Source organism: Gopherus evgoodei, chromosome 3 (assembly GCF_007399415.2).
Source record: "Gopherus evgoodei ecotype Sinaloan lineage chromosome 3, rGopEvg1_v1.p, whole genome shotgun sequence".
Lineage (NCBI taxonomy): Eukaryota > Metazoa > Chordata > Testudines > Testudinidae > Gopherus > Gopherus evgoodei.
In genome coordinates, this window is record NC_044324.1 from 14,425,549 (window position 1) to 14,437,762 (window position 12,214).

A 12,214-nucleotide genomic window follows, 5' to 3' on the forward strand; every position below is an offset into this window, starting at 1 on the left:
CTGCTCCTTTGTGTTCTAGAAGCTGTCCCTGACGTCCTCCCATGGGAACTCCCCGCTGCTGATCAACACCAAGGAGTGTAACGGCAGCATCAACACCACCTGCACCACGCCCGACGAGGCCGAGGAGCTGGACACCAGGGTGAGAGCTGCCCTGGGGACGGGTATTGGAACCCAGCAGCAGCAGGGGAGCCCGGGGCTACCCCCGGGCGTTTAGAGCCACAGCAGGCTCGAGGGTGAGCACACGGGGCGGGTATTTGTTACCCCTGGGGTTTGCTCACCCTGTCGAATTCCGACACAAGGAGAAGGGCAACAAGTACTTGGGCCTTGTACTACTCTGCTGAGATATGAATGGAACTGGGCACAGTGACTCTCGCCCCTGTGTGGGAGGGCTGGGGCATTACGAAGATTGAGCGGCCAGGTCCTCAGCTGGTGAAAATGGGCTGGGCTGCATGGAAGTTGGTGGAGCAAGGCCCATTTACACCTGCTGGGGATCTGGCCCAGGCTGGCCAGTGGCGTTCTAGAGGAGACGGCCTGTTTCTCAGGGTGCACTTCTGGTTTTGTCAGCCAGTAACCCCAGGGGTTTGCCTTCGTCTGACTCTCACCTCCCCCCTTGCCAGGTGGTGAACCCCTCCTTCCCCAATCCCCGCCGGCGCCTGCGCCTGCGCGACCTGGCCGAGAGAGTTGTCGACGCCTCGCAGAACGAGCAGGAGCTCAACAACCTGCTCAACGAAGCCCTGCTGGAGAGGGAGTCTGTGCAGGCGTGAGTGGCCCCAGCCCCCCAGGTCACGGGAGGTCCCCAGTGCAGCCCTGCTACAGGGACCCAGCCCCAGCCGCCCAGGTCACGGGGGCTCCCCGGTGCAGCCCGGCTACAGGGACCAGCCCCATCTCCCCTGGGTCCCGGGGGCTCCCCAGTGCAGCCCTGCTACAGGGACTAGCCCCCCTTGGTCACGGGGGTTCCCCAGTGTGGCCCTGCTACAGGGACCCAGCTCCAGCCCCTCCATGTCACGGGGGCTCACCAGCGCAGCCCTGCTACAGGGACCCTACATATCATGGCGGTGCTGGCCAGTGCAGCCCTGCTGGGACCTGCCCAGCCATCTCAAACCTGCCCACAGACTAGCTGGGCTGCAGTGGATCTGCTCTCCTTGCACCAGTAACAGGTCCCATGCACGGCATATCAGCTGGCCCAGCGATGCCCTGGGAACAGCGGCCGCGTACGGTGTGTGCCTCAAACAGCACCAGGATGCCACTGATTGAAGGTGCTGTTCCTCTCCCTCCCCCTATGGGGGCTGTACCCTTTGCCCCCAGATACCCTGTCCTCTCCCACAAATCCTCCCCCTCTCTCCTGGATGCTGCAGGGATTCTCTTCCTTTCCCCTCCCCCTAGGGGTGCTCTTTCCCACGGCCCTCGTTTCTCTCCTTATGGTGATGGCAATGCCCTTGCAGCAGCCCCCCGGCAGAGTGAGGACCCTCCCTCTCCTTTTCCCCTTTGCCCACGGCCTCCAGCATCTCACCGGGGTTTGCGGTGTCTCTGACAGGCTGAAGGGGAAATACACCTACCGCCTCTCCATGCGCTTCATCAACCCGGAGATGGAGACGCGCTACTCCGTGGAGAAGGAGAAGCAGAGCGGGGCCGCCTTCAGCTGCTCCTGCGTGGTGCTCTTCTTCACCGCCCTGGTGGAGATCTTAATCGATCCCTGGTGAGCAGGTCGACTGGGGCAAGGAGCAGGGGCTCTGTTTGTGCAGCCCCGGCACAATGGGGCTCTGCGCTGGGAATACCCGCCCCTGCCCCTCACTTTGGGCAGAGTTGTAGAATGGGCGCGGTGCATCAGTCCCTATTCATATTCCCCCAGAGGCCTGGTTGATTCCTCCTGGGCTGGGCTCCTGTGTGGCCGTATTCACCTAGAAACCCCGGGAGGCCGGGGTGAGCAGGCCTGGCTCCCAGAAGGTGTGTTTGGCAGGGAGATGGACCAAGTACAGTGCAGGCAGCGGCAGTTAAACCTTCCCCAGCATCATCCTGCCCCAGAGCCTCAGCTCTGACCTAGAGGGACCAGATCTTGGGAGGCACTGGGCTTTCTCTCCATGGCCTGCGGGGTCCTTGCCCTCTGGGTGGAGACTGCCAGCCAGGATGCTGACTGCGGGGGTGGCCTATATCATGTGAACCCCAGATCCTCAGGGACTGGGCTGAGACCTCCCCCAAAGTCATTTCACACTGGCCACCTGTCTTGAATGACTCTTGCCAGGCTGCAGCAGGGGCCGTGGGTGTGGAAAGTTTCCTGAGCTCCCAGCCCCCAGGTTTTCCCCTTTTCTCTCTGGCTGCGGTTGGGCTCTCCCGGGAGCAGCCGCCGTGGGAAGTCCAGCCGGCCAGGGGGTCGTTTGCCGGGCGAGAGCCGCCAGCTGTTGAGTGGAGCCTCTGAGTGAAGCCGTAGCCACCCTGCTGAGAGCACGGTGGGGGCAAAGCACTGCAGCTTGTCCTTGATACGTCCTACTGACATTCGCCTCTGCCCACGCCCCCGGGGAAGGGCAATCAAATAATGAATCGACGAGACCAGGTGACCGTGCAGTGCCAGCCTCCCTCCCTAGCTGATTGCGGGCAGGTTGCCATGGGAACCCCCGGTGAGAACATGCATTTGCCATGCAGCTCCAGGGCTGGTACCTTGCCGCAAGCCTAGCAGGAAGGTGACTGTGTGGCCTAATGCTTCAATCGTTAGCTCTCCAGGGCAAGGCCTGTTTCTCCCTATGTGTTAGCAAAGCCCTGGGCGCCGTGATTGAAAAGCGCTACATGGCTGTTGAACCCCATCAGCGTCACCCGTTAGTTCTTGAAGGGGAATGGGGCAAAGCCCAGAAATCGGTGCTGCTGTGAAAAGCCATTGGCTCTGCTGGCTTCACTAGAGCTCCCCCAAAGACCTTCTCTTTGGGACTGCAAGGTCCTTCCAGCAGGGGCTTTGTTTTGGCGTCTGTCCTGCACAGAACCATGCCCACCGTTGGTGCTTTGCAAATGCTTCTTGTCCATGGTGTTGCTTCAGGGTGCGGGGATGCCGGAAAAGCCAGCCAGCTTTCACAGGAGTTGGAAGGATTTTTAGGAAGCTTAGTTAAAAAGTGTGTTGAAATAACATCCCCTCTTCTCCCTGCACACTCAGGGACTAATAACAGCCTGTTCCTGGAGTATCCAAGCACTTCACAACCCTTCATGTAGTTATCTTTGCAGCAGCCCTGTTATCCCCATTGTACAGATGGGAAACTGAGGCACAGAGGGACATGTGATTTGCCCAGGATCACACTGAGTCTGTGGCTGAGCTGGGAATTAAACCCTCGTCTCCCGAGTCCTAGGTTAGCACTTTGTCAACCTCTTGCTCTCATATATATTCCACCCCCAAGAGTGGCCCACAACACGGACCTCTTCCACGTCAGCTGTAGGAGTAGCCAGTCTAGTTACTGGCTGCAACCAACACATATTAGCTCCATGTCTGTTTTTCCTTTTGAGAACATGAGCTTGGGAAGTGACCTGCGGCTTTCTCAACCCCATGCTGGCTACTTTCTTTCCTCTGCTTGCGTTGCGCTGCCCGCTCTTCCCCGCCCAGCTGCAGTCTCTCTGCGCTGTTCACGCTCGTAGTCCCAAACCAAGTGAAACTTACTCAGCAATCTAATATTGCTGTGAAAAGCAGCAGAGTACTATGTGAACCCACTGGGTTGTGTGGGTAGCACCATCACTGGAATAACCCCCCACAGGGCTGGTTTTTGACACTCTCTCTCTCTCTCTCTGTGCAGGCTGGTGGCCAATTATGTGACGTTTGTAATTGGAGAAATCCTGCTGCTCATCCTGACTCTCTGCTCTCTGGCAGCCATTTTCCCCAGGGTAAGAGGACAGAGGACTTGCTCCTGAAAGGCAGAGAGCACCCGTGACTCCCAAGGAGTCAGTGGATGCGGATGGAATCCACCCTTCTCAACTGTGTGTCATAGGCCTCATATTGCTAATAGCTAATAGAGAGCCCCTTTAGCTCTAGTCATAGAGAGAGGAACTTTTGGAGTTGGAGGATCTGCGTTCTATCTCCACATAAGAATGGCCACACTAGGTCAGACCAAAGGTCCATCTAGCCCAGTATCTTGTCTTCCAACAGTGGCCAATGCCAGGTGCCCCAGAGGGAATGAACAGAACAGGCAATCATTGAGTGATCTATCCCCTGTCACCCATTCCCAGCTTCTGGCAAACAGAGGCCAGGGACACCATCCCTGCCCATCCTGGCTAATAGCCATTGTGGGACCTCTCCTCCAATCCTTCATGTGCTGTGAAGTCCTTCGTGACCAGGGATCTGTTGAAATGTTGTAAAGATCAGTCCTACAAAAGCAGAAATGTACTGAAACAACGCTGTGTAGGTACCTTAGCTGGATGTTTCTCCTAAAGTGATTGGGGCTGAAACAGTGTAACACTCATCATTCAGCTGTGGGATCAACCCCACCCCCACCCCCCCCACTGAGGTGAAGGGGGCAGTTCATACCTCTGTTGTTTTGGGCTGTCTGCAGATTCAGGAAGGCAGCACCGCTCTGTGTTTGGTAGGGTTCCTTCACAGGGGTAAGGGCTAGAAAGCTAATTGAAAGCTGAGATTGTGGGCCACCCAATTTCAGCCAGAGGTGCACCCTTCATCCAGAGACTTCCAAAAAATTTGGGATTCTGGAGATACTTGATGGCAATGTAGACTGCTCTCACCATGCTATGATGTGTGGGTTAACAATTGGGCCCACATTCTCAAAGGCATTTAGGCCTCTAACTCCCATTGAAATGATGTTGACAAAGCATTTTGGGATTCTTGGTGCCAGGTACTTACAAGGCTCCCATCACCATAGCCTCTGGGCAGAAGGGCTGAGATTCACATCATTAAAGACCTCTTCTCTTCATAGGTATTTCCCAAAAAACTCGTAGCCTTTTCCACTTGGATCGACAGGACCCGGTGGGCCCGGAACACATGGGCCATGTCGGCCATCTTTATCCTTACCATGGCCGACATCGTGGATATGGTGAGAACCTTCCTGCCTCCCTCCTGCCACCATTTTCCCTGCCACCTCACACCAGCACATGGGGTCGCTCCACTGGGTGCCTCAGAGGAAGTGTCTATCGACATCCAAAATCAAATGCATAAGTAGAAAATGGGGAATACCTGGCTAGGGGGCCGTACAGTTGAAATGGATCCAGGGTTATAGTGAGTCACAAATTGAGTCAACAACGTGATGCAGTTGTGAGAGGCTAATATCATTTGGGGTGTATTAACAGGAATGTCGTCTGTAGGACACGGGAGGTAATTGTTCCACTGTACTCGGCACTGGTGAGGCCTAAGCTGTGGCACTGTATCAAAGATGTGGATAAACTGGAGAGAGTCCAGAGGAGAGCAACAAAGCTGATAGAAGGTTTAGAACAATGGTTCTCAACCAGGGGTTCACGTACTGTGGGTGTATGCAGAGATCTTCCAGGGGGTACATTAGCTCATCTAGATATTTGCCTAGTTTCACAATGGGCTACATAAAAAGCACTAACCAAGTCAATACATACTAAAATTCCATACAGGCAATGACTTGTACACTGTATGGAATACAGTGTACAATACAAATTTTGTACACTGACCTGTATTTATAGTCCAGTTGATTTATTTTATAATTATATGAGAAAAAGGAGAAAGTCAGCAATTGTGCAGTCATAGTGTGCTGTGACACTTCTGTATTTTATGTCTGGTTTTGTAAGCAAGCTGTTTTCAAGTGAGGTGAAACTAGGGGGTACTCAAGACAAATCAGACTCCTGAAAGAGGGACAGTTGTCTGGAAAGGTTGAGAAGCTGCTGCTTTAGAAAGCCTGATCTATGAAGAAACGTTAAAAAAACTGGGCATATTTTAAGAAAAAAAGACTAAGGGGGACCTGATAACAGTCGTCAGCTGTTAAGGGCCGTTATAAAGAGGAGATGATCAGTTGTTCTCCATGGCCACTGGAGGTGGGACAAGAAGAAATGGGCTTAATCTGCAGCAAAGGAGATTTAGGTTAGATATTAGAAAAACCTTCCTCACTAAAGCCAGTTAAGCTCTGGAGCAGACTTCCAGTGAAGATGTGGAATTCTCATCATTGGACGTTTTAAAACCAGACTGGAAAACCCCTGTCAGGGATGGTCCAGGTTTACATGGTCCTGCCTCAGTGCAAGGGCTGGACTCGATGACTTGTTGAGGCCCATTAGCTCTGCTGGGTCCTGCGCAGCCCTAGTGTCTCTCCATGGATTAGGGTTTGTGTCATGCCAGGGCTGGGTTTGGACCATGGTGCCTGTTTATAAACATCTCAGTGTGGGTGGCTGACCCCATCCTGCCTGTACGGCTGCTGTCCCTGTCCCATGCAGGAGGGACCTCGAAATGCCATTACTCAGTTTATACATCCGTTCTGACCTTCCCGTTTTGAGTGTGCCAATAATTGTTCAGAGCACCATGCCCTGCCGGTCATTAAACGAAAGCAGCAAAGATCAACGGCAGCCAGATATTGTTAGCAGCATTGTTAATGGACGAATCCCAAGGGCCTGATGCCGACAGTCCTTCTGCAGCGGTGTCGCTCCACTGGGTTTGACTGAGGGACCCCTGATTTAAATGGCTGTCAGGACAATCAGACCCAGTGTTAGCTGAAGGGATCGTAAAAGTTCCAGTGCTAAAGCTAGGGGCCATGCATCTGCCTCACTAGCTGGAAGTGGGGGGCGGCCAGGGAGAGGACGTGTCCCAGCATGCAATGCTCTGCCTTCCTTCTAAGAGCCCGGCATCACCTCGTGAGAGGGTGTCTCAGCGGCTGCATGGCCAAGGGCAGGGCAGGGCAGCCCAGACACCTACATTTAACAGAGACCAGGTGCAGGCCGGGGCTCCCGGCAGGTTGCCACGAGGGCAGAGCATAGGTACCTCTGGCACAACCACATCATGCTTTACAGCCGCGAGCTCAGCCATCCCAAAGGGAGGAAACGAGACTTTCCGAGGGCTACAGATTCTTCATAAGGGCCCAAGTTCTCATCTAGATACAATCTCCAGTTCCTCCTCCCTGACCCCATCCCACTGCGCTGCAGCTGCCTATCAGCTTATGCCCTGAAGCAGAAGGTTTGATCCTCCTCCAGCCATTGCCTTATCTTGCCATATATGGTCAGTGGTGATAATGGTACCCAGATGTGTGCAGGAGTGATGGCGGGTGGGTTTCTGCCTGGGGAAGGCTCTGTAGCGTTCGGCTGGGTTTCCTATAGCACCTGGCCATCTGTGCGACACGGACAGGTGCTGCTGTGTTTGGGCACAGTTATTGAATTAAACATGGTAACCCGCAGTGGAGCCTTTCACCCCGAGTCACTGGCTCAAAGCGAGCCCAGGTCAGTGAACACCACAAGCCCTTACCCCCAGAGAGCTGTTTGAAAACCTGGAAAGGTGGGAGTCCAGTGCACAATGGCCCTGGTAGCCACATCACAAGGAAAGACACCTCATCTGGAACTGACGTGCTGACAAGGATTGCATGGGCCATGCAGCTCGGCTCCCCTCTCCAACCTCTCCAGCCCAGGGCCTGAGGCAAGGCCGAGTGGGCCGCTGGTGCTGCTGCTCGCCATATCCCATGCAGGCAGGGAGCGCTAAACGCCATTACTCAGTTTATACTCAGGGCACTAACTTTGAGGGGGGGCTGGGACTTCAGGCTTGACCCATTTTAAAAGGAGAGAGAGAGATTTCTGAAGGCTAAATAAGAGCCTCTGCTTATCGCTGCTCTGATCCAGTCTGGCCATTGGTAGGTAACTGTCAAGGGCCCTGCACCCCTCCACTTCCTGTGATTCACCGTGACTCTCAGCCAGAAGGTTTTTTAGATGATAGGAACAAAGTCCCAAGCAGGGCTTGTAGGTACAACCAGGACCCCTCAGCCAGGTCCCTCTGGGGGGCAAGGATCTTAGACCCCAGACTTGGGGTCCCGTGCCTCTTCCCAGCCAGCACAAAACTGAAAGCAAAACCCCCTCCAGCAGGCTCTCTCCCCTCCTTCTCTCCCCCTCTCCCTTTGTGCAGTTTCCCTGGCAAAGGTGTCGATCGCCCCACCCCCTCCTGGCTCAGGTTACAGGCTCAGGTACCGTCCCTCACCTAAACTCATCCCCTGCTCTCCCATCCCCCATGCAGCCAGTCCCAGTAAAACTAAATGCCATTCCCAGGTCAAGCCGCCCCGCTCCCTACTGTAACCCCTCACCCATCTCTCTGCTGCCCACACAGCTCAGCTGCCTGCAGTTCTACTCCGGCACCAGCAACAGCACCGCAGGGACCCTGCTGGCGGGGGGCTGCGTGGAGGACCCCAAGTATTACAGCTTCATTGCCGTGCTGGCCCTCATCGCCACTATCATGCTGGTGCAGGTCAGCCACATGGTCAAGCTCACCCTGATGGTCATGATCACCGGGGCAGTGGGCGTGGTCAACATCTATGCCTGGCAGCAGATCTTCGACGAGTATGATCAGGAACGCTTCAAAGAGAACGTGTAAGGGCACTGGGCGTGGTGGGGAGGGCATAGAGGGACCGGCCAGCGCTCCAGGAGCAATGTAGGACTGTTCCCTATTACAGTCCTGGTTTGGTCCAGTTTCAGCCTTCCACCCCTCCCCTGGGGAGACCATTCCACAGCCCAGGGTGGGGAGACGTTTCCTCCCATGGCCGTGGCTGCTTCATTGCTTTGGTGGGGGTGTGGGGAGTGGCTGCAACCCTTGTGTGCACCCAGCTGGTCCAAAGGCAGCTGTTAGGTGACGGCCGACCGGGATGAACTCCCTTCGTCAAGCGGCTGTTTGGGTTGTCCCTGTCCGGCCTCTCATGGAGCTGCCCCTGCATCCTTCCAGCAGGGGCTAGCAGGAGGGCGTAAAGCCCCCTGAAGGTCTTCAAAGCCCTCATGCAGTTGCTGGGTGCCGGCCTTGGGGTAGGGATGTGCTGGCTGCCATGGAATGGGAGGCAACTCAGCCATAGTGGGACAAACATGGCTCACTCGTCTCTCCCTCGGCAGGTCCGCCCTGGTTCCCTCCAAGTACTCCATGACAGTGATGGTCTTCATCATGATGCTCAGCTTCTACTACTTCTCTCGCCACGTGAGTGATCTGCCTGGCTCCTCCTCCTTTTCTGTCCTCACCCTCCTGCGATCCCTGGAGTTCTCCCGGCACAGCCACCAACAGGGCATTGGGACACATGGCCACCTTGCCCCACACTGCCCCGCTGGAGGGCGTTTTTCACCCCGTCCTGTGCAGAGCCCCCTCTCTCTCTCTCACTTCTGGAGCTCTCCTGCACGCGTCCCTCCCCTCCCAAGCCATTTGCCCCTCTGCCTCTCTCTCTCTTCCATCTCTGCCCTCCCTTCTCCTTTGGGGTTCCTTTGCTAACTTGTTCCTAGCCCTTCTCTAGCTCCCTGGAACCTAGCACTGAGCTGGAAGGGTTCGGATCGGTTTCCCACCCCCACATCCTTATTCCCCTCTGTAGCTGCATCTCTCCCCCCTCCCTTTGTTCTCTTTCTCTCCCAGTGCCCTGCCCTCTTGCTGGAGCCGTGAGCGTCCCAAAGATCCATCAGGAGACACATCCATCTGTTTTGTGCCTAGCTGCCGGAGGTGATCTCTGGACGGCTCTTGGATGGCGTAGGCGTAGGGTTCTCGGAAAGGGCTGCCTTGACACAGCAGCCAGGAAGCCCATAGCCTGCTGACCTGGAAAGCCCCCACCTGTGGGTGTTGGAGTGACTGTGTCACCGCAGGGAATAGCTCAGTGCAGGGAGACGGAGGTGGGACAGCGAGAGGCAGTGGGATTGAGTGGTTAGAGCAGAGAACTGGGTGGTGGGGCTCTTGCCACAGATATGCCCGCGGTACTGTAAGCGAGTCCTGCCCCAGCCCTGCACCTCAGTGAGCCCATGGGGAGGGCGCTGTGTCCGAAGCGCTGCGAGGCCCTGCCTGACTCTGCGGTACATGCCCTGCCTGCAGGTGGAAAAGCTGGCCAGGACGTTGTTCCTGTGGAAGATCGATGTCCATGACCAGAAGGAGCGGGTGTACGAGATGAGGCGCTGGAACGAGGCTCTGGTCACCAATATGTTGCCGGAGCACGTGGCCCGGCATTTCCTGGGCTCTAAGAAACGGGACGAGGTGAGAACGGGCAAGTCAGACACCGTGACGTGGGGAGAGCTGAAGTTTCCAGTCTCCTTCCACTGGCCTCCCAGCCCAAGCCAGAGAATCCTAGAAATGAGAGATGGAAGGAAACCTCCCTAGGCCCTGCACTCAGAGACAGGGCTAGGTCATTCCCTACACTGGGCTAGGGGAGTGACTCCCACGCACTTGCTCTAGCATCCTGAGCAGCTGCCTGAGTACAGCCCTGGCTGAGATCCTAGCCATGTACTCGGGCGGCTAGCTCGAGCCGCCGTCACTGCCACCCTGCTGTTGTCAGCGCGCTAGCTCCATCTGAGCTTGTATGTATACGCCCACCCGAGCTGGGCATCACACCGCCCAGCTGCAGTGTAGACGCACCACGACACTCAACCCCAGCCCTGGGGTCTAAAGCCAGCCCTGCCACTGAGATTGTGGGGGACCTCAGGCAAATCCCTTAATGTCTGTGCCTCAGTTCTGTAAAATGAGGATGAGCCTTGCCTGCCTCCCGGGGCGCTGTGAGGATAAATCGATTAATGACTGCGCACATGGAGGGCCAGAGAAGCTCCGTAGAGTGTAGGCTCATATGGGCAGATTGAGAGGAGCAGCTGGGGTCTGTGCCCATTTTAAAAAGCTGAGTCCCTTCCTGGTGAAGTCAGCTCCACCTCTTTCACTACAGCTCTTCATACCGTGAGACCAAAACAGGCCCCCGCCCCCAGATAAATGGGGGTGAGGGGTCCCAAAGGCAAGAGCTGACACCCCCTGTGCTGAGTGGGGCGGATGCCATTTTCCGAGTCGTATCTAAGGGCAAAACTGAACTTCTCTTGGCCTTTGTGCAGCCAGCTATGAAAAAGGGCCCTGACGCCTTCCCCACGGGAGGTTGTGAGGGGCCTGACATCTGTGTGTGAGCGATGTTCCGGGGGCACCCAGACTGCCCCCGGGGGATCTCTTCGCTAGCCCTTGTGCTCTGCCCAGCCAGCCCTGGGAGAGGGGCTCTGGCATGCTGAGCCATAGGTTGGCTGGGGAGTGCCCACTGCTCTGACTCAGCCCCACCCAGTGGGAGTTGGGAGGGACTTGACCAGGGGGTGCATAGGTGAGTTTGGGGCGCAGGGGAGCTCACAGGGTGACCAAGCTGGGAGGAGTTTTGTCAGGGTCTTGTTGGGACTGGCTGTGCTGCAGTTAAAGACCCGTGGCTGGCCCATGTCAGCGGATGTGGGCTCACGCTAAGGGGTTGCTTACTTGCAGGGGAGCTGTTCGGGTTCAGGTGGGAGCCTGCGCTCTGGAACCTCCCTCCCGCTTGGGGGGTCCCAGAGCCCAGGCCGCAACCCGAGAGCTGCCATGAGCCATCCAGAGGTGTTTAACTGCAGTGTGTAGCCATACCCTTAAATGTGCAAACTCTGTGTGTGACCCCCCCCTCCTTACATAGTAAAAACACTTTTTTATATATTTAACACCATTATAAATGCTGGAGCAAGCAGGGTTTGGGGTGGAGGCTGACAGCTCGTGACCCCCCCCCCATGTAATAACCTTGCAGCCCCCTGAGGGGGGCCTGACCCCCAGTTTGAGAACCCCCGTGCTAGAGCAACTGGGGCTGTGGTAGGAGCTGGGTAGCAGAAGCAGTTGCATTGTACAGAACTAGAGTGCTCAGTAGGTGGCTTGGGCTGCCCTGGACTAAGAAGCGGGTTGGTGCCGTGTCATCGCTCCGTGTCCTCCCCTGACTGGGTACAGCTAATATAGTGCAATACACTAGAGTACACTGCAGGCCTGAGTGACAGGCCTGCTTCCTGGTCCCGCAGGAGCTGTACAGCCAGTCGTACGACGAAATTGGGGTCATGTTTGCCTCCCTCCCAAACTTCGCTGACTTCTACACGGAGGAGAGTATCAACAACGGCGGGATCGAGTGCCTGCGCTTCCTCAACGAGATCATCTCGGACTTTGACGCGGTGAGTCCAGCCCAGGCGCCAGCCTTCCCCCATGCCAGTCGGACACCGGCCCTTCAGGGGAGCACGTCGGAGGGTGTGGGCTGGCAATGAATGTAGGCCACCCCCCACTGGCATACAGAGAGCCTTCCTGGCCAAGCTGAGACTGCTATTGGCTGGAATTGGGCAC

At 56.2% G+C, this 12,214-nt stretch overlaps 1 protein-coding gene across 3 annotated transcripts in view; it reads left to right on the top strand.

Annotated features, from left to right (window-relative positions):
- The window catches only part of ADCY3 (adenylate cyclase 3), a 107,109-nt gene that overhangs the window by 87,537 nt on the left and 7,358 nt on the right, over positions 1 to 12,214 (top strand). For 2 of the 3 annotated variants that reach the window (XM_030555149.1, XM_030555147.1), the window contains exons 8-16: positions 20 to 139; positions 618 to 760; positions 1,535 to 1,696; positions 3,765 to 3,852; positions 4,893 to 5,009; positions 8,228 to 8,487; positions 8,998 to 9,079; positions 9,950 to 10,108; positions 11,902 to 12,048. In XM_030555149.1, coding sequence (XP_030411009.1) covers positions 20 to 139; positions 618 to 760; positions 1,535 to 1,696; positions 3,765 to 3,852; positions 4,893 to 5,009; positions 8,228 to 8,487; positions 8,998 to 9,079; positions 9,950 to 10,108; positions 11,902 to 12,048 — 1,278 coding nt within the window. The remainder of the gene's footprint in view (positions 1 to 19; positions 140 to 617; positions 761 to 1,534; positions 1,697 to 3,764; positions 3,853 to 4,892; positions 5,010 to 8,227; positions 8,488 to 8,997; positions 9,080 to 9,949; positions 10,109 to 11,901; positions 12,049 to 12,214) is intronic. The other variant, XM_030555148.1, reaches the window with a different exon arrangement.